The following is a 20,485-nucleotide window of genomic DNA, read 5'->3' on the forward strand; positions in this document are numbered from 1 at the left end:
TGCTGCTTTGCACTTACATGCAAGTTTTATATCCCTTGTTCCCAAAGCCCTTGTACAGTGGTAGAGAACCATCCCTGTGCCGTCATGGAGGCAGCGGATGGCCCTGCCTGAGGTCTCTCAACAGTTTGCAGCTGGAATTAGGACCCAAATCTCCTGGTTAGAGCTGCGATTCTCTTGTTTTATAGCATGTCTAGCTGGGCACCACAGTCCCGTCCGGGAATACTGAGGCTAGGTTTGTGTTAGTACAGCTGCAGTGGTGTGCGATTATGTATGGGCTAACTTACCCTCTGGAAATAGAGGAAATTAGTTTAGACAGAGCACAATCAGAGCTTGATCTGGTTTGGGGATCTGAGCTGCTGTTTCTGCGTGGAGCTAAATGGAGCTGGCTGGATGTGCCAACCTGCCCAGCTGGCTCAGAGCATTTCTGTACATTATAGACACACTAGCACGTTTTAAGTGTTGCCTCTTTCTTGGGTGATGTATTGTGATCTGGTGTACCGCAGGTCTTTATCACGAATCCACACTGAGTCAGATAATCAGTTTGATTTTATTTAGTTTTGCAGGCAGTGCAGGGAAAAGAAGTGTGAATGCCCTTGTGTTTGGGGTCTTCCTGGGAGAGCTAAATGCAGCTTCACTTTGGGGAGTAATGAACAGTGATCACATGTTGGTAACATCCCCTTGAGAGGGTAGAAAAAATACGGGGAGAAATACAGAAAGACAGTTCATTCTTTGTTCACAAAGACATTTGAGAAATGAGGCAGCAGGTTCAGAGCTGCATGTAGACTTCACAGCCCTTTCTGCTATGTTCTGCAGTTCCTTATGCCTTTCCACAGTGACTGTTCACCAGGGATCCACACTGTCCAAGGCAGTTTTTGAGAGACAGTCTTCATCAGCGTGGAAAGACAGAATCTCTCACCTGTCAGCGCTCTGAGATGACTTGAAGCTGATGGGTCTCAGTTCAAACCCTGGTAGAATGATGCTGGGGATGAGTACTGGAATAACTCGGTGTGGTGGTGTGGTACAGCTACTGGCACTGACTGGAGATGATAGCAGAGCATTGCATTGCCAAAAGTGTGTCAAAAGCTTCAGTTTTTAGAGAGTAAAGTCTCAGTTAAACTGATTTTTAGACAAATAATAATGTTAGCTTTCAATACAAACCATCCAGTTCTAGTTATATCTCATGCTTTCAGGGGAAGCATTTGAGTGTTTTGTAGAGACATGTAGGACACCTTCAAAAAAGCTATTAGTTCTTTAACACTGATCTTCAATGAATCATGAGAGATTTCTTGGAGATTTGAGACAGAACCATGTCTCCATTTTTACATTATGTGGATGTGTTTGTGAGTTGCTCCACACATGGTTGTTGAGATGTGTTATCTGAACTTCTGTTTACTGGTGTATCTATAGTTTTATTTATAACAAAGCATTTGCCAGTAGCTGGATAGAGTAGCAGGTTTTTTCTGGCCTAGCAATGAGCTGGGGAAAAACTGAGTAGAGCTCTCTCACCTTTACCATGCCTGGGGAAGCATCTTTGCACGTAGATAAGTCTGTGCTGAATCTCTTGACAGAAAGACTTCATATTCCTCCTTTCCCTCTGGCCCTTGATCCCGTCCTCTTCCATTAGGTTCAGGTGTTACTGGCAGCATCTTTTCAGTTCAGTTGTGTTGGAAAAAGTTGGTCAGCGCCAATGAGAAGAGGTGGTAGATGGTGACATTCCCTCTCCAGAGTGATGGGTTCATCGATACCTATGTTTAGCAGGCGATCCTTTTCTTAAGACAGGTGGCAAAGCTTTGCCTGCAAATGCTTGATGTTCATTTCTCTGTGGATTCCCTTTGGTTTGGCCCTAAGCAGTGCTCTCCCAGGAGGGGCTGATTCCATCACGTGCAAAGTTACCAGCGAAAGGGAGGACCTGCTGCTCATTCAAGCTGGGGTTCTTCTGCTCTGTTTCTCTGTTCTTCCTACTGTTGCCAATGATAAAGATCAGCACAGCCACCGCGAACTTAGTAACCAGGAATCCAGCAATGATATAGAAGACAGTGAAATCAGCTTCAGGAGGGATGCTATAGGGAACCATAAATACAACAATGAAGGGGATGGTTCAGCCTTCAAAGAAACTCTTGTAGTACACAATGTGAAGATGGTAACATCTCCTGCAACAGGCAGTCCCTGCCTGTGCACAACAGAGCCTAGGAGGTTAGAACAACTATAACATGTTATCTCACACAGCGATAAATTACAATTGGCAGGAGTTGTTTTGCTTGGCACTGAAGCACTGAACTTTCTAGATTAGGATAAAGCTGCTGTTTAGAAACCCCACAGCAGCTCTAGGAATTGTCATAGATTAGGAAAAGGTAGAGAATATGCATGTGGTGGTACTCCTCTCAGCTGCAAATGGGGTTGCTGATGCTAATCTCCCTTAGTCCTAGGAAGAGATCACAGCATGGGAAGTTTTATGGCTTACCTGGAGATGCCCTGCACAGCACTAGGCTCCTCTGGCATCTGGGTGTCCAGGACAGCTGATGATAGAAACAGAACAGTTTAGTCTACAGATGTTTCTGGGTGATATTCATTGGTGCCACCAACACCAGTGCCCCAGCTAGGCTTAGATATAACCAAACTGAGATTGAGCACAGGGCTGTGTGCTAGAAGATTAATCTGTGTAGCAATAAGCAGATGACATGTGTTAGATGTCCTGTAACAGTGAGGTCATATTGCTGTAAATCAGGAACTAAAAAGAGGCAATGAAACACAGCACCTCCTTAGAGTAAGACAAAAGTAGATGTTTACTAAGGTGAGGCCTTGGCATCTGCAGACACGTGAAATTTAAGTAGGAACTCGGGAACTCATGAAACTCAGAGCCCCAGGACGTACCTGTCAGCACTTCCACTTGCACCTTCCTTAAGCTGTTTGTTTCCCCCAGGTAGTCAGTTTTGCACTGGTACAACCCAGCATCCTGCTTCTTGAGTCGCTTCATGGTCACTGTCAGGACCCCCTCACGGACGTTGTCACTGATGGAGGTGGTGCCGTTCCTGTTCTTTAGGAACGGCAGCCAGAAGCGTCGGGCACTCACCACGTGTTGGCATGTGGTCTCGTCGATCTGCTTGCACCAGCTCTTTTCTCTCCACCGCTGCTGCCAGGGGTTATAGGTGCAGTTGACAGAAATGGTGTCCCCCTCCATTCCGTACACCACAGTGACGTTCTCTGCAGCACAGGATGCTAGGAGAGAAGGACGAAGGGGTGAGCCAAGTCTCTTTCATATCTATCCCTTACCACTATGTTTATGCTAAATGGCATTCTCATCTTTTACAACTCTAGTGATGGCTGCTGTCTGCTGTAGGGCTGTCACCTCTCTGCACCCCCCATGAAAGATACAGTGTGCTCAGATTCAGAGTCTTGCTTCAGACTTTCTTGAAATACGTCTGTAGTGATCCCTCTGACTGGTGTGTTATTTGGCTCTTACCAGGCAGCTATTCTTGGGAAGGAGGAGGTATCAACTTCATTAATACTGCAGATTTTCTGAAGCTCAGGAAATTTTGGTCCTTGCCTTCCTTTCTGGCCCTGTGGTGACTGGTCTGGATTGCAGTCTGGAGCTCAACCACATCACACTTTCTGTAATCTTTGGGCTCCTGCCCAGTAAGGGGAAGCCATTTGTCAGCATGATTAGGCAATTAAATATAAACTTGCATTTTCCTCTCATCCTGAGGAGCGTGAAGCTGGGCCTTCAGGTAGATTAAGTTGACATCAGGCAAGCTGTCTTGATTTTTAAAAGCTCTTTTCACAAGGCAGCTCGTAAAACCATGGCTTGACCAAATAATGACAAATTGTTTCTGTTTCCTTAGGCTAGACTTGCTCTGCAATGTCCAGCCTGCTTACTTGCATACAGCTGCAGCAAGGCAGCTTGCTTCAGGTCTAGAGCTCAGCACTTCCACATATGTTCACAGATTTGGCTCTGGAGTCCTCTGCTGTGGAAACGGTCCTTCGCAGTAAAAGCCCATTAAGTTTATCCCCATTTTAAAGCCCTTTACACAGCGAGAGAGAAGCAACACAGTGCTGGAAAATGAATCCCCTAGAATCACAGTGACACCTGCAAACCAGTGTCCAGCTCGCTGTTTAAGATCTTACTTCTTAATCCCACTCCTAATTTCTAAATCCAGGATTTTAGCAATTTTTTTCACCCTATCTTCTAATATTCTATTAATTTTAATCATGTTGACAACTGGTCTTTGGCTGCTTGGTCTTTTTTCTTTTCTGCCTTAGTTCCTTGTTTCTAATTTCCATTCCTCTTTATGGTAGGGAAAGGCAGAGGGGACAGTCTGTACTATTAATACTTCCAGAGAGAAGTGCAGTGTGGTATTTGTGGAAATCTCTGTATTCCTAGTGAAAATTCAGAGGCTAGTGCCCTCTGTGAAACTGTAAGTAGTGATAAAATGGAAGTAAATTAAAAAATAGGCTCTCGTGAGGACTGTGTGCTGGCCAAGCCTTTTAATAACACTTCTTAAAATAATTTCAACCATTCTAAGTGAATTGTAAACTAAAAACTCTGAAGATCTTTCAGGCTTGACTAGAAGGCAGCATAAAAATGGATCTGTGCTCTCCAAGTATCCGACACCTACAAGTCTTTATCCTGCTATTTTGCTCGACTCAGTTATTCCAGTCAAGGCTTACCTCACTGCATCTCCAGGCCAGTCCTGTCCAGTTCCTCTGAACATTTTAACTCCCTCTCCTATTCCTCTTGTGGACCCCTTCTCACCCCCAGTTCTCCCCGTCAGCTCCTGAAACAGCCCCAGCATTTTGTTTTTTGGTTTTGTTTCAAATAGAAACAGCACTGCAACAAAATCTCTTGATCAGAATCATGGCATTTAAAGATTTGCTGATGCCCCTGTGGAAAAGTTTGTGTCATTATCTTTTCAACCAGTTCTGCTTACAGATCATTTACTATTTGTGTTCCCCCTCCACTGTTGTGTGCTACTGAAAAACGTATAGTGGACTTTTTTCCAAACTCGTTCAGATTTTGGAGACAGGCTTCTGTGCTCTCAAAGCCTGAATCTCTTGCCTTTCTGTGCACTGCTGCAAGTATCTGGGATCAAAGATGGACAGAGAAGGCTGCCAGCTGGGCCCTGTGCCTTGTTTCTCCTTTCAGATGCACGTTGCTTTCCAAGCTGAAAATAGCCAAGTGCCCAAGATTTCAGAGATGTCCCCTTCATCGAGTTTTATTTTCCTCCTCTTGAACCCTAGCTGCTGCAATTTACTCTCGAAGCCCTACAAATGCAAAAATGCAATTTTGCAATCTCACGTTTTATTCTGAGAAGGCACACGATTTCTGTCAATGGTGTTTCCTGCTCAGACACAAAAGGATCCCTATGAGAAGAGCTCAGCACTTGGATCACCGCTGGCCCTTTGTTAAGTTAAGGGAAAAGAGCAAGTTCTGAGGAGGGAGTCTGCTATCCCTGCAGTCTAACTGGGGAGGAAGAGCAGAGCACAGAACACACTGCAGTGCTCCAGGTTCCCTCTGCTTGCATTGCATGGGGCCTCACAGGGCACAGACAGGCAGTGAGACCCTTTATCTTTAGTAGATGTTTGTACTGGTTTTCCAAAGAACTGCACGCTACAACGCAGATGCCTTTGCATCCAGGAAAAAGCTGCTGTGTTTCAAAACCTGTGCAGTCTTTTCCCATAGCTTTATCAGTAACCTCACACGAGGTTCAAGTGGAGACTAAGTTTTGCAGCAATCCTTTACCCTATCTGTTAGCTGAAACCCCAGGCCATGTACGCTTTCTTACCTGACAAGAAGATCAAGAAGATGAGGTGCACGAGCTTCTCCATGTCAGCCGAGCAGCAAAGGGGACAAGAGAAGAGTCTGGAGAAAAGTGAAAAAGGCTCTTGCCCAAGAGCAGCTTGCTTTTCCCTCCTCATTGCTCTGCCGGAAGGAATGAGCACAGGAACTTGGCATCTTTTTCATTCTGAATATTGAGCAATTCACCAAGGACAGGCATTTCTCTCGTGGGCTGAAAATTCAGGCATCAGCATTGCCCACACACAGCCGTAATTTTGTCTAGACGGCCTGAAAGGGAGCATCATGTGATGGCCTGTAGCCCTGGTCCCCGGAGTCCCTCAGCGCAGCAATGGTGCCTGTCTACCAGAGCAGGCGTTACATGCAAACTTCACATGGGCTGAATTTCTGGAAAGCTGAAAGGGAAAGGGCGGCTCTCACTGAGACTCTGCAGGTAGCTCAGTCAGCATCACGAGGGTGAAAGGAGGGCAAGGACATAATCTTGTGGGTTATTTTCAGGAGAAAGAAGATTTAGAAGAGCCTGCACATGCAGCATTCCTATTTGACATATAACCAAAGGCAGGAAGGTCTGTGTTGGGTGAAGCTGTGAGGTGTTTTAGATGAGCAAAACAGGCATCTGTATTTTGTGCCTAGCAGAAAGGACACAAGATCAAGGGATGGGGACATTGATTCAGAGCCCGTCAGTGCCATACTGATGTGGTAGTCCAGGACTGCAGTTAATGGAGCCTCCTTTAGCGTTAGCAAACTGGTATGCTGTGGATGCATTGCTATTTTTTCTTTTTAAAACTTATTTACTTGGAGATCCTCCATGCAAATACCAATAGACCCTGGCTTCTTAACTCATGTGCTATCTGCTTCTTAACAGGCAGATAAACCTAAGGGTCTATCCATTCAGAAATGTGCCACCTTTTTCTTTCCTCTGATTGGTGTTTAGGAAAATGGTACCTTACAGTGTCCAAAAATTCTCTGTGAGGCTTACTGATGGCAGTTTTTGTTCATTCTTGCTCCAGTGAGCACAAATCTGGCTTCTCTTTGATCAGAAGCAACTGTCTCCCTGAAAATGTTTCTCTTCCACTCAGTTGTTTTCTACTATCACTCTTCCACTGTTTGACCCAGTGTAACTGCATGAACAGCAAATAGAGGAATCGTGGAGAGAATGAACCATTTCCAGAATCATTTTCTTTTCTTTCTGTCATTTCAAGTTAAACATGTCAACTCTGAAAATCTCAAAAAATAGATCAGCTTCCCTGCTGCAGCCATAGCAAGAGAAGCCTGTTGGATGTGACTGGCTCCAGGACAAGGAGTGGTTCAGGCCCCTTAAATTTGCCACCTGTCTGCAGAGCTTGGTGCAGCCAAATAAAGTGTCAGAGTTTCTGGTCTTTTGGAGAAATTGAACTGAGTCCCAGCAAACTCATTTCATATTGTTCACCACATGACTGCTAAATAAAGGCAGCAAATGTGTCATTTGGAGTGTTTCCAGCAGAGAGGGGGAAGTAATGGTATCACTTCCCAAGGCCCTGGTGAGCTCTCCCATGAAGCTGCACATGCCTTTCTGGTCTCCTATGACTTTAGAAGAAGCCACAAAAGCTTGCTTTCTATGGTGTAGGCAAAAAAATAAAAAGTGCTGGAAATAGGCATGCTGGTTTGTAGTGGTCTTCCAAAGAACTTCCACAGAACCAGCTGCACTAGTGAACAGGCTGGGAAGAGCTGTCCGAAGTCCAGCAAAGTGCTGCAAAAAACCAGAGGTACATCTGAGACTGGCTGGTGATTCCTGCAGAGCTGCAAAGATGCCTCATAACAATGAAAGTGAGAAAAACATGTTTGAAAGTTGAAGGTGTGATTATTCAGGCTAGCAGGGTTTGATGAGGTCCCAGCCAGCCTGGTGTTCCTGTGGCAGCTCTTGGAAATTGCCAGCCTGCATCAGAGCAGCACTGGACATCTATAAATATATTGCGCGTCTGACTGACTTGGACATTTTCATCTGTAAATAATCCAGTCTTAAGTACCATCGTATCCTTTCTGTTACATCATCTGATGTTGAGACCAGCCCTCTTATACTCCTTCCTCTGTTGTCTCTCACATTTCCTGCATCTTCTGCACACAGCCTACCAGCTTCTGGCTCTATGCTACTGTCTGTACAGCCCAGCGTCATGTCTGCCTCAGGGCTCACCCTTGCAGTTAGCACAGCAAGGCAAACTCTGTGAAAAACATGCCAGCACCCTGTCCACTCCTCTGGTGTAATACCACATGTTGTTCCCTTCTTTCTTTTCCCCAGAAATACTCATTTTTGGTTCTCCCTGCTTGTCTTGATTCACACTGCCTTGGCGTAAGCAGCCAGTTTGTGTGTTCCTGGGGAATGGAGGGTGTAAGGCAGCAGGCCAGCCAGAAGTTGTTGAACAAAGTAAGGGCCTTGGATGAGAGGGTGGTGAAAGGATGGGGCAGGCTGCACAAGGCACACATGGGAAGCCATGCCCGTGACTTCAGATTTCAGCTGCTGCTTCATTCTGGTTTTAATGTACAGGCCTCAAAGGCTGCATAAATATGCTGTGGCTGTGGATGACCCTGAGAGCAAATTCAGTCCTCAAGCCTGGAAATAATTGAGTTGTGTAGAAGGTACAGTGTTGGAGACTCTCACTAGTGTAATCCACAGCAGCTGCGCTGAATCCATCCCACAACCCTCTGCACTCTGTAAAGGGACACTTGTACATCCACTCAGTAGTGTCATCACCTTCGCTCCCTCTTACCCCCGAACTCCAACACACACACTCTATCTCTTGATCTAAAGCTAAACATTTAGCTTTAGTTTGAAAGCCTCTTACCATCTTACTTCTTGCCTAAGCAGACTGATAAATTCAGGTAATAGGGGAATTTGCATTCAATCTCAGCAAGTGTCCATATTACTTATACACACTGTTGTTGTTTTGGAGCTACAAGACCTTCTGGTGCTCAGATTCAGGCAGCACAGTCCTCGGTTTGCAAAGTCTGCAATGCAGCATATCATCGTGTTGCAATACACCCTCAAGCTATTTGCCTTTGGGTAGATGCTGGTTCTGCTTATTCTTATAATCCAGTGCTCATATCCCCCACCCTTTACATGGTAAATGAACCCGCTCACGGCAAGGTTAGAGTTTTATCCCTACAGCACTGGAGTGAGTTTGCTTGGCCATAGTAGCTGAACCCTTAGGCGTGGGATAGAGTTTCTACCAGTGAACATAGATGAAATACCAAACCCATCCATGTCCCGACGAATATTGCTCTTTTTCAAAAGGTCAGTCCTCCACACCTGCCTCTCCAAAAGAGTTGCATTTTAATGGAATTGAAGAAAGCAGATGTGCAAGGGATCCTGACAATTACCCAGCACCTCTGTCTGACCCAAGCGAATTTGCACACTCGTGGCAAAGTTCTCTACTGGCTTCTAATAGGAGGGAGGTCTTAAAATATATAGGCAACATACTCATGGCAGCAAAAACTTAGATCTTTCCCCAGTGTCCATCCGCACACCTTCTACTCCTCATTCCCACTTTGTATTCCAGTTCTTTTCTCCCATTTCTGGATTGTTTTGGGATTCCGTGCTTCATCCTTTGTCATTCGTTGGTACCTGCTTGAGTGCAATGATAGCATATTCCACATTTTCATCTTTGGGTTTCCTGTGAGCCTGACTTGGTTCAACATTACAGTAGAGAGGGTCCTCAGGGATGAGTTGGGATGTAAAGTTCAGGGTAACATATTTTAGGTCTTTGCTGTCATCCTTGGGACTTTCTATTCTTTCAGTGCTGTCAAGCTATGAAAAGAAAAGGAAAACACTTGTAAGCATGATTCAGTGCCAGGCCACAGCTGTTACCAAAACAACAAGATTTTGCCAGGGAGAAAAGGAGAAGCAACGTAAAAACTTACCTTTGGTCATGACAGAGGTGAAAGAACAGAAAACTCTTTCCTTCATCACCTCTCCTGGATACAGGTTACAACCTCATTGTCTAACCTTGGTTTCTAGTCTTTGGGTTATTTCTCAGAGGTTACTAGAATTTGCTCCACTGTGGTTTTTTCCTACTGGAGTTTCCTTACACTAATTACCCCCCTCTCTCTCCACCTAGGAACATTCCTCTCTCTTGTGACAAACAGCATTTCCCCTCCTGCTCACAACCAAAAATGAGCACCAATGTCCTCATCAGATGGATCAGCCAGATACTATTGGTAAGGGATTCAGGACCATATGGGAAATGTATCATTTTCCTTACCTGTGCTATGTCCTCTGGTTTTTCATAGGTGTCCTCTGCTTGTGTGTTACCTTTGGAAAGAACCAAAACCAGAGGTTTTAGAAGTAGTGAAGTCCATGAAATGCCTGGGCATTGCCTGTGCTTCAGGAGTTTTGGGGAAAGCTGTGGGATTGCCCAGTGATAGAAGCAGTGGGTGTGCCAGTGGGACCCATCTACCCTGAGTCTGGTGAACACTTTACTTCTCCTCTAACACATTAAGAGGTGTCCTGTGCAAAGTCTGGAGGATCATGGGTTTGACTTATTGTGAGAGGAGATCAGAGCCAGGAACCTGCCTTGAGGCTCCCAGGCTGCACCTGCCTTATCTTCTCCAGGGCACTGTGAGTTGGGAATAAGCTCACCTGAAGTGGAAGTGGTGGTCAGAGTTTAGTACAGACTAGAACACGAGGCATCACCAGTCTCCACATACCTCTTCTCTTCAGCTGCTTGTGCCGCCTGACGCACAGTGTTATCAAGCTGATGAGTGCCAGGATGAACAGGATGCTCAGGATCCCAGAGAGCAGGATGAAGAAGTTTACATGTGAGCTGAAGCCAGGAGAGCAAAGGAGTTACCAGTGTTAGATGGTAGCACAACACAATGCTGGTGTAGCCCGTTACCAAACAACGACCAAAAAAGGGACAGAAAGAGCTTTTATGCACTTGGCAGGAGGGTCTGGTTCTCCTGGAGCAATGATTTTTCTACCTGACTGTGCCTTCTGAGCTTTTCTTAAACTACTCTCCAGGCTTTAAAAACAAGCCACTGTTCAAAGTTCAGAGCACAGATCCAGGCTCTCTGGAGCAGGTACTGCCTGTTTGTTCTGTGTTTTGCCACAGAGACTGCCGACCCCAGGAAGACAGGAGTATTGTGGATGAGACATTAATAACTCATGTCTGTGTTCAAGCTCAGAGACTTTCTTTAGGCCTTACCTTGGTGCTGGGGTGTCGCCAGAGGGAGTTCCTTGATTTGTGCCTCCAGTACCTAACAAAGTTGTTCCAGCCGTTACTGCAATCACAAACATGACACAAAGAATAATCACTACTAGGCTGCTTTGCATTTACCAGATAAACTTCCTTGTTGTTGCTACCATGGATATAAATCCACTCCCTGTGTGACACCAGCCCAGACAAGCTGCCCAGGTTGTAACCTGTGTCATCAAGACTTGCTGGCAGCAGGTAAAGCAACGTAAAGATCAAAATGTGGGAGTGGGGGTCAAGGAGCGCAGCAGGAGCCCTGCTCTGTGTGTACCCACCCCAAATCAGGGCAGAAGGAAGTGCTCTAAGTGCAAGCAGATATGCTCTGTGACAAAGATCTTCAGGTAGCAATGAAGTACTTAACGACTCTGTGCTTAAGCAGACAGGGGCTTGCTGAGAACAAAGCAAAGAGCATTGTCTGTGAAAGACTCAGCGGTAAGAATTGCTTCCAGGACTGGTTCTGTGCCCAGGGAAGGTTGTGTGTGCAGGAGCCTGCATTCAGTCCCATGTGTTAGGAGTTTCTCCTAGAGAATTATGCCATCCCCTCTCATCTTCTGGGTTGCCGAATCCCTTCAGTGCTGCTCTGCCACATTCCCGAAAAAAAGGTAGCAGCATGGTGCTGGTCTGCCACAATCAGGTGCTTAAGTGTTACCACATATTGTTAAAACATCATGCTGAAATAAAACCTACAAGTCACGAATCTTTAAAATATGGGTCTAAAGGTTGTCCCCTTGGCAACCAAATGTGAAGGTCTTAATAGTCTTTGAAAGCCAAGGGATGAGTTACTCTAAAGGGGCAGAACTGCTATCATGAGAAGGAGTGACAGAAACGCCTCTGCGAAAATGGCCGAAGCTGCTCTCAGGTAAAAGAGAAGCAACACAGCACACACGTGTGGTTCAGTTCTGGTCCCTGCTGCTGTTCCGTAGCGTGGTTAGCGTGAGAAGGTACAATGATGCAGGGTCTGGGCAGGGAAACACATCAGATGTATCAAGGGAGGTGGTGTAAACTGGGCAGAGGGAGAGAGTAGGAAAGTGAGTCTGGAATCTACAACCAACCACATTTCCCTACAGGTCAGTACTCACCCTCAGAAATATTGAGCGTAACCTCCACCATTCGGAAAATGTGATCGTGTTCATAAAGCGCACACAAGTACACGCCGGAGTCCTGCGCCTGCAGCTTCCCCATGGTGATAGTGACAACCCCCTGCTTGGTGTCGTCTTGGATCGTGAGTTTGCCTTGCTGAAATGTCCTGTGGTACTGTGGGGGCTTCGAATTTGTGGTGACCAGTACATTACAGTCTTCCAGAGCTCCCTCTTTGCACCAGGCTTTGCTCACAGCCCCATACTCTGGGGCGCTGTATGGACACTGCACAGAGACATTGCCTGACTCCTTGGCTGTGTATTGTTGGGTCCCTGGAAAAAACACGGCGTGTTGGGGAGATCCAAAAGCAAGCACAATGGCACCCCATCACTGGAATACATGCCGTGTGCCGAACGCTCCGTGGACCTCCTTCTACCCCCAGACGTGAAGACCCAGATTACTTGTGCAGAGGTGAGTTACAAATTGGATGGGTTCTGTCCCCTTTTTCTGTTTCCCTCAAGGACCACGTGCCCACAGGCACTCAGCCCACAGGGCCTGGGAGGCAAGGACCAGGGAGGGCTGGCAGTTGTGGGGCCAGAGGAAGAACAATGCCTGGCAGTGAAGGAGGTCTCCAGCAGCACCCAGCGTGGGTGAGCCGAGCGCTGAGCTGGGGAAGCTGCTCCTGGAGCCCCTGGATCGGTGCTGTGGGGAGCAGTTGGGAAGCGTTGGGAGCCCGTGGAAACCTCCCCTGAGTCTCTGCTGGGAGCAGCCAGAGCATGAAGGGCCAGGCCTGAGCTTTGGCTTCACAGGCCCAGGGCGCAGCTGTCAGTGTGTCTGCCAGGGAGACAGACAGACAGACAGGGAGCGATGGGGGTCAGCTGTGCGGTGGCAGCAGTGTGGCTCAGGATGACGGGGAGAACAAGCAGGGGAGGTGGGGCTGAAATGTGCCAACATCCACATTTGGCTGCCAGCAGGTACTCACTCTTGGACACATTGACGCTGGCCTCCATTGTCAGGGTAATATCAGAGTGTCGGTAGAGCCCACACCAGTACACACCAGTGTCCCGGGCCTGAAGCTTGTGCATGGTGATGGTGACAGTCCTTCTCTGGCTGTCATCCTGGATCAGTGTTCTGTCTTCCAGAGCTTTGCTGTTACGCTGTGCTGAAGGGTAATCTGTCCTCACCACAACTTCACAGCCAGTCTGAGTGCTTCGACACCAGACTTTTACATCTGTGCTGTGCACCCAGGCGCTGTATTTGCACTGCACAGAGAGACTGTCCAACTCCCACGCATGCAGCTCTGCAAAACAGGAAATGTAGTCACTGATCCACGAGCGGTGGGCACATGGGCATCCACCTCCTGGCCTGAGCTGGGCACCTGGGCCAAAGTCTGCCCTGGGGCAACTCCCTCATGGATGGCCCATCAGTCAGGGCAGGGGTGAGGTAGGGCAGGATAAGAGAGCCAAGAGCCTGCAGGGCCAGCCGGGTCTGTGAGGCTCCTTCACACCGTGTCTGTGTGAGCGGGGAAGGCAGCGTGTGAGCCTGGGGAGGGTGGGGGAGTGGTGAGGGTTGGGGGAAGTCACACAGCTGTGTGGGAGAGGGGGAACAGAGTGGGGGAAGGAATGATGTTGCTTTCTGACAAGACTTGGGTTTGTGTGGGGAAAAAGGTACTCACCCTTGAAAACATTCAGTGAGATCACCTTTAGTAGAAGATACCCGTAACTGTAGGAAATGGAAGCACAGTAGTATATGCCTGAGTCCTCTGTCTGGAGGTTAGTCATGGTGATGAACACAGTCGCATGCACGGGGTCGTCCTCTATTGTAACATTCCCATTTGTGGTCTGGTTTGTGTGTAAGTATTTTGTTGGGTGGGTCATCAGCGCTAAGACCTCCACTTTACCATCTCTCACACGGTACCAGACTTTTGGCTGATAGTAGTTAAACTGTGTAGTGTAAGGACACTGGACATAGAGCGTGCTTCCTTCCGATTGTCTCTCCTTAGACTCAAGTATTTGGGCTTGGAAACCTGTAAATATCAGATGAGGTGAGGGAGAGGGGAGCTGATGCAGGGCTGCCTCAGACACTCCCCAATGGGCACTTGTGGCTGGAGAAACTCTGAAAACCAAGATCCATTCCCCCTGCTAAATTCACCTGCTTGGAAAGGGGAAGGTTGATTTCTGGTGGCCAGTGTTGAGATTTCAGCTGGGACTGCAAACGTGATTTAAAACCCACAGACATGTGGGTGCTAGAGGTGTTGGACCTTCAAGCCCGTGGTGGTGCAGTGTTTGGAGCTCCCCCATCAGCCCAGCCCCATTCTTACTGCTCCTCGCTGCAGGCAAAATAGAGACTGACCGCTCCCCGCGCCGTGCCCCTCAGGAGCCGAGCGGCCGTCGATACGGGATGGCGGGATGGGGCAGAGGGAAGGAGCCGGGGCAGTGGTGTGCTGGGGATGAAACGCTCGATCCATGGCTGGCTCTGAGCTTACCCCAACAGCCCGCAGCTCCTCCGTGCCGCACCCTCGGAGGATGCCCAGCGACTCATGGATGTGGGGCTGTGCTAGGTGCAGGGCTGCCTTGATTTCCCCAACATGCTGAAAGCTTTGTGCTTTCTGCTGGGATGGCAGGGAAGGCAGGCGGGTGCCCCAAGCAGCTCTGTCCTGAGCCACGAGTGCAGTTGGAGGAGTCGAGCAGAGCCGGGCAGTGTGATGGAAAATGCCAACTAGGGGAGGCCGCAGCTCTGTGCTCCCAGGGTTGTTTGTCCTGGAGACCTGGAGGAGCCAGGTGGGCAGTGGTGGGATTTGGGGCTGCCCTTTCCCTCCCCACCTCTGCCATGAGTTGCCCAGCTCAGAGTCCTGCTGGTGTTGGATTCCCCCTCGCTGTGGAGCTCCACAGGCAGCGGGAGTGGGGAAAGGTGTCCCACTGCCCCCGGGTGCGTGGGAAGCCTGAGGTATGCCCAGCCTTTCTCTTACCTGGGAAGCAGAGCAGTAGCAGCAGGAGGACTCTCAGCTCCATGGCCATCCTCAAGCTCAGGGAAGGGGCATTGCTGGGAGCTGCCTGATGGGTCCCGTTTAAAAGTGTCTGTCTTGTGAGCCCTCCTGCATCACAGTGACGCTGCTGAAGGAAGTGCCTGAGGTCTTGCTTTCCCGCGGAAATCCTTCACCATGTTTTGCAACAAAACTGATATTAAGATCATTTCAGAGGGCATTTGAGGAAGTGGCTGAGAGCAGAGCTTGGCCCGTCCTCGTGGCAAAGGCCCTTTGCTGCTCTCACCTGGCCGTGCCATGCTCTGCCCTCAAATCAGTGGCCTTGGCTGTCCCAAGCCATGGGAGATGGAGCAAATCCCTTGCCCTGGCCTAGCCCTTCTCCCTGGGCTCCCAAGATGCCCTCTGCCCAGTCCCTTGCTGGGAAGTCTCCTCAAACCCAGGGCAGCAATGAGTCCTGGGCTGTGCCTGCATGGACCCTCCCACAGACCATGCTGTTTGGGATCCCAGATCTCCATCCTCCCAGCCAGTCCTCTTGTACCCTGTGCTCTGCCGTGCACAGACCCCTCGGGGTACCTACCCCCAGAGTGCCCAGCTGGAGAAACCAAACCAGAACCATTTGGCTTTTGCACATTATCTCCACAGGCACGACTGAAGTGATTTTAAGTACAGGGGAAACAATGCAAATATAAAATAATCCATTCAAAGCAGCTCCTGACATGACTGGCTGTTGGCTTACTGTGAAAATGGACAGTTAAACACGGCTTCCTGGCTCTGCATGTCCTTTTGGTCCCCCATATGATTCAGGAACTGGAGATGACAGGGTGAGAGAACTGGGAGTCAGGAGCAGCCTACCAGGTAAATGAACTGAGGAGTACAGGGAGCAGAGAATGGGTGGAGCAGGTGGGTCAGCAAGCCTGGGAAGTGAATTCGTCTGCAAGAAAAATGAGGAGGAAGGAGTTTCTCCAATTTAAAAAAAAAAAAAAAAAAAAAAAAAGAGACTCACCTGTGAAAATGGCCAGCTTAATTTCCTGTATTCACAAGAGGCAAGAGTCATCATAAAGAGCACACCAGTACTCCCCAGTGTCTTGTACTGTGAGCTTCTCCATGGTGATGCTGAGAACTCCCCTCTGGGTGTCTTCACGTATGGTGTATCTTCCTTTCTGGGTGTTACTCTCATACTGTCTGCTCGTCTTTTCTGCACTCTCCGAGACAGCACACTCTTTCCCAATTGTCTTTTTGCACCAGACTTTTCCACACAGCCTTGTAATCTTGCATGTTGTATGGGCACTCAGCAGAGAGACTGCATCTGCCTAGCTATGTATCCTTGGGTTTCTGGAAAAGGTCAAACTGGTTAGTAAGGTCCAGACAAAATGCCCAATTACATCAGTTTCCCACAATTAGAATAAGCACAATATTGTAATCCAGTTTACAGGCATTTTAGCTTCAGGAGGGTCGAATTGAACTGGGATGCTAAATAAAATAATATCCAAAATATTCTGTCCTTCTGAAGCAAGTTTGGAATAATATAATCATGTCCCCAAACAAAACAAAGCTTGTTGTAACAGAAACATCAGGAGTCTTTGCTCTGAATTCATCAGCTAAGTTGGTGATCAGAGAAAAACAGCGAAGACAGAGAGAGATCTGAGGCACCTGATGCACAAGAAATTACTAAAACAACTTTTTACCTGGAAAGGAAATGACAGGGATGATATTACAAAAGTCTATAAAATCAGGAATAGCAGGGAGAGAGAGAACAAGAGCAATAATTCAGTGTCTGTTATAAGAAGGAAGTCACTAGTTAGGAGAAAAGGAAATTCTCCACACATGCATCGAGTGTGGAGCTCGCTGCCACAGGATGTTCATATACCAGAAGTTTTTATGTGTCAGCAGAATGAGTAGATGAATTAAAGAGAAAAAAGAATTGAGCCATTACTATTATATCAAAAATATCCTCTCCAGAAAATCACTGGAGGCTGGGAGAGTATTCTGGAGAGCTGTTTCTATGTGCTTCTCTGTTTTTATACTCCTTCCTAATTATCTGCTTCAGCCAGCGTTGGAGACCTTTGGTCTGACCTACTATGGCTATTCCTCAGTAACCTGGGAGAAGGTAATACAAACCACTGAAAAGGTAAGCGGATAAAGTGAGGCAGAAATCTACAAAATGCCCCACATTTTCCTTAAAAATATATACTCACTCTTGGCAACAGAGAGCATAATCTCAATTATCTGGGAAAAATGAGAACCCGTACAGTATGCACACCAGTACACTCTTAAGTCTTCAGTTTGCAGCTTCTGCATTGTGACAGTGATTGTCCCCTTCTGGGTGTCATCAAGTATAGCACTTCTCTCAGAATGAGCCTTGTTTTGATATGCTGATAGGTGGTGATACCACATTTATCTTTCCTTCAGCACCAGGCTTTCCTTGTAGCATTGTAGTCCTGGACATTACAGGGACATACAACAGAGACTCTTCAGCTCCATAACAGAGTGGTGTTGGACCACTGCAGAACATAAGAACCACAGTATAAATCCCAGCTAAGAGCCATGATGACACATCTTCCATGAATGACGTATCCACCATGGGCTAAAGCCTTCACAGGTGAAATCCAGACCCTGGCTTCAGCTGGGACCTCAGTCCTCTGTACCTCACACACTGCCCACTCTCTCTACCTCTTCCATAGCAACTTATTTTCCTACAGTGTCCTAAGTTCTGACAGGAAGCAGCTGCTAGATTTAGGTGTAGTAGCAATTTCAAGACACAAGTGCTCCATCTCTCCTTTCCTGTTACCATGATCACAGCAGAGCTGGGAGAAACTCATCAGCGTTCACAGCTGAGCAGCCTCAGCCCATTATCAAATGAGTTAGTATAAAACCTCTGGTAGAGGAAGTCATTATTTTTTTCAGACTTTGTGGAAGAATTTAGCAAGCAAGGAGTTGCTCAGTAAATTCTTAGGCTGCCTTATCTCAGGCCATGGTTTTGGGGAAAAAAAAGAAAACAAAAAAGCCTCTTGCAAAAATATTTGAAGGAATATAAAATTGAGGTAAGCCTTAAAATAACTTGTCCTTTTTTTTTCACAGAAATGGAGAAAAAGGAGACTAATGTAGCAAATTTTGTTAGAAATAGAATAATGTAGCATTTTGTTTGAATTCTTGGTCTGAGGAGTGTGTGATCCAGCAATAAGGTAACAAAAGGTAAGGGAGAAGGGGAGTCTGGGGAACAGTCAAATGTTTCCCCGAGGTTTCATGCTTATTTGTCATTATGCATAGTTTTTGTAGCCATTATTTTTGTGCTGTCTGCCTGTTTATCAGTACAAGCCTTGCAGTAAGTAAGACAGAACAAAAGTAGGGAAAAGGACTGTAAAGGAGTGGGCAGGGAGCGTTTGCAGAAGCCAGTTCTGCAGCATTTCTCATGGTGTGGGTCTGTCCATGCCCTGTGCAGTGTCACGAGTTGTGCAAGAGGCTAAAGCACCAGGCTGGCGGAGGACATGCAGTTATTTCAGTGGTGGCTTATGAACACTTCCCTGTTCAAGAGGCTGTGATGTGTCATACAGGGAGGACAGACTTTTAGCACTACTTTCAAAATTTCCAGTATTTATCTCTCTCCATTGAAAGAGTAGAGAATTGATGTTGGATCTCAGCATCCCTCTGCATTGCTAATAGGCAAATGGGATCTTTTCCTGACTCCAAATTCATTTTTCACTATATTATAAAACGTAACACAAATTTAAGTAAAAAATTTGATCTTTCACAGAAAGCAAATATATTTTTGGGTTAAAAATCACAAATTTGCACTAAAGTATGGTTTTCCTCATCCAAAGATTGCTGACTGTCTGTGAAGACCTGGTGTCAAAACTGTTTGTGTTGTAGTGTTGGGGAATTCCTTGGGTTTAGACTGTCATGCTTGAGCATGAGTCAGAAACAGTCCCTTAAAAAATGACGAAATTGCCCTGTGTGGCTCAGTGCTGGTTCCACTACAGTCCTGAACAAGTTCTTGTAAGGGCTGGTGGGTTCAGTGTGTGTGTATTCCAGAGAAAGGGAGGGATCAGGCAGGAAACTGTGGCCGTCAAAAGATGAGGAGATTCTCCAGCTTTGGTTACAGCTTAGCACTGTGCTCAGGGACAGATCTTTTCATACCTATTCAAGCTTTCTGTCTAGAGATACATTGAGCACAAATATATATGGAATTATATTCCCTCTATGGAATAGTTAACAGGCCTGAGCTGCTTCTGCGGAGACTTCAAAAGACTGAGGATATAAAAGGTTGGGTAAGGAAATAGAAGACACTGTCAGTTGTGTGTGATAGTAAATCTCTGTGAGTCATTCCTGGGGGCTGCTGAAATAGTATTACACTGCTGTTGGTTAGATGATTCCAGTTCCAAAATTATTAGCAACTCTTTTATGTATGTTTGTTCCCTTGCTGCCTCCCAAAGACTCTCCTTTTCCTTGACAGAGGCTTTCAGAGGGATCCTTCCCTTCAGAGTTGCTTTTTGTGCTGCATCAAAGGTGCAGGGCTCTGTGCACTTAGTCTGATGTGCCTCAGTACTCTGGATTCTGCATCTTAATAATCAACTCCTAAGAGGCATTTAACAGCCATGAAACAACTGCTTTAAGGCCTTCCTACCTTGATTCACACAGATTTAGCCTGTCCTTAAGTAACTGATTTCTATTAAATGTTGCATGTGCAGAGGAGGAATCGCTGCTGGGACAGTTGTCCCTTGAGCCAGTGACCAGTTGTCCTTTCAGGGGGTGGTGGAGCTGGGCCAGGCAGTGCCAGGGGACATGTTGTTTGCATGACACACTTATACCTGTTTTAGAAGAGGAAGCTCTGCCCACAGTGACTTGGCTTATGGTCCTGGAGAAGCCAGAATCTCCAGGTAATAGGGACCAGAGCTGGCCCATCTCCATCATAGCAGTGCAGAGTATTTCTCAATCTGAAAAGAAACTTGCTTTGGTGGTAGAAACTTAAAAAAAATTCCTTTCCTAGTGCTGGAATATCATGCATTGTATAGCATCTTAGACAAATGCAAGAGAAACACTGTACCTGAGCTCCCCTTGCCTCTTATACTGCCTCACACCTTCTGTTACCTGAAAAACACAAGAGCAGAAGCAGGAGGAATCTTGGCTTTATGCCTGTCTTGGAGCTGAGAGAAGGGGCACTGCTGAGGGTGGATCAGGGATTAGTAGATGCCTTCTCTGTGTACCCTCCTATCCTGCACTGGTACTGCTGGAAGAAGTGGCTGAGCTCAGTGGCATTCCACTTGGCTTGGGACAGAAATCCTTCACTGCTGTTTTACAACTAAATTCATACTTAAATAATTGAATTGACCATATCAACAGAGCTTGGCCAGTTCAGAAGACACAGATGCATTAGGCAGAATTCAAGCAGAAGCTTTTTTCTCCCCACTGCAT

At 46.9% G+C, this 20,485-nt stretch overlaps 2 protein-coding genes across 4 annotated transcripts; both read right to left on the bottom strand.

Annotated features, from left to right (window-relative positions):
* Nucleotides 1-528: 528 nt before the first annotated feature.
* Nucleotides 529-9,297, bottom strand: LOC141934681 (triggering receptor expressed on myeloid cells 2-like). 3 transcript variants are annotated; one of them, XM_074850321.1, is made up of 5 exons: nucleotides 9,246-9,297; nucleotides 5,781-6,186; nucleotides 2,872-3,216; nucleotides 2,462-2,516; nucleotides 529-2,060 (listed from the first exon to the last, which is right to left on the bottom strand). In XM_074850321.1, exons 2-5 carry the CDS (start codon nucleotides 5,911-5,913, stop codon nucleotides 1,844-1,846), a joined length of 750 nt encoding a protein of 249 aa, XP_074706422.1. In that variant the 5' UTR covers nucleotides 5,914-6,186; nucleotides 9,246-9,297; the 3' UTR covers nucleotides 529-1,843. The 3 variants fall into 3 exon arrangements, with proteins under 3 accessions (XP_074706422.1, XP_074706421.1, XP_074706423.1); XM_074850320.1 differs by lacking the exon at nucleotides 9,246-9,297 and having other exon boundaries at nucleotides 5,781-5,900; XM_074850322.1 differs by lacking the exons at nucleotides 5,781-6,186; nucleotides 9,246-9,297 and adding an exon at nucleotides 3,461-3,566.
* On the bottom strand, nucleotides 8,627-15,179 carry TREM1 (triggering receptor expressed on myeloid cells 1). The gene is made up of 8 exons (XM_074850319.1): nucleotides 15,062-15,179; nucleotides 13,769-14,119; nucleotides 13,076-13,393; nucleotides 12,096-12,425; nucleotides 10,969-11,044; nucleotides 10,472-10,587; nucleotides 10,027-10,076; nucleotides 8,627-9,572 (listed from the first exon to the last, which is right to left on the bottom strand). Exons 1-8 carry the CDS (start codon nucleotides 15,108-15,110, stop codon nucleotides 9,366-9,368), a joined length of 1,497 nt encoding a protein of 498 aa, XP_074706420.1. The 5' UTR covers nucleotides 15,111-15,179; the 3' UTR covers nucleotides 8,627-9,365.
* Nucleotides 15,180-20,485: the final 5,306 nt, after the last annotated feature.

This window comes from Strix aluco, chromosome 25 (genome assembly GCF_031877795.1).
Source record: "Strix aluco isolate bStrAlu1 chromosome 25, bStrAlu1.hap1, whole genome shotgun sequence".
In the NCBI taxonomy this organism is placed as follows: Eukaryota; Metazoa; Chordata; class Aves; order Strigiformes; family Strigidae; genus Strix; species Strix aluco.

What these genes read in the sequence shown, in the direction of transcription:
- LOC141934681 (XM_074850321.1), bottom strand. Translation starts at nt 5,913, where the DNA reads ATGAGGAGGGAAAAGCAAGCTGCTCTTGGGCAAGAGCCTTTTTCACTT. An exon ending in CTTCTTGATCTTCTTGTCAG is followed by an intron (nt 3,217 to 5,780) that starts GTAAGAAAGCGT and finishes CTTCTCTCCTAG; the next exon opens with CATCCTGTGCTGCAGAGAAC. An exon ending in GCTGTGCAGGGCATCTCCAG is followed by an intron (nt 2,061 to 2,461) that starts GTAAGCCATAAA and finishes GGTTCCCTATAG; the next exon opens with CATCCCTCCTGAAGCTGATT.
- TREM1 (XM_074850319.1), bottom strand. Translation starts at nt 15,110, where the DNA reads ATGGCCATGGAGCTGAGAGTCCTCCTGCTGCTACTGCTCTGCTTCCCA. An exon ending in CAAGCAGCTGAAGAGAAGAG is followed by an intron (nt 10,077 to 10,471) that starts GTATGTGGAGAC and finishes TTCTTTCCAAAG; the next exon opens with GTAACACACAAGCAGAGGAC. An exon ending in AACCAGAGGACATAGCACAG is followed by an intron (nt 9,573 to 10,026) that starts GTAAGGAAAATG and finishes TTCTTTTCATAG; the next exon opens with CTTGACAGCACTGAAAGAAT.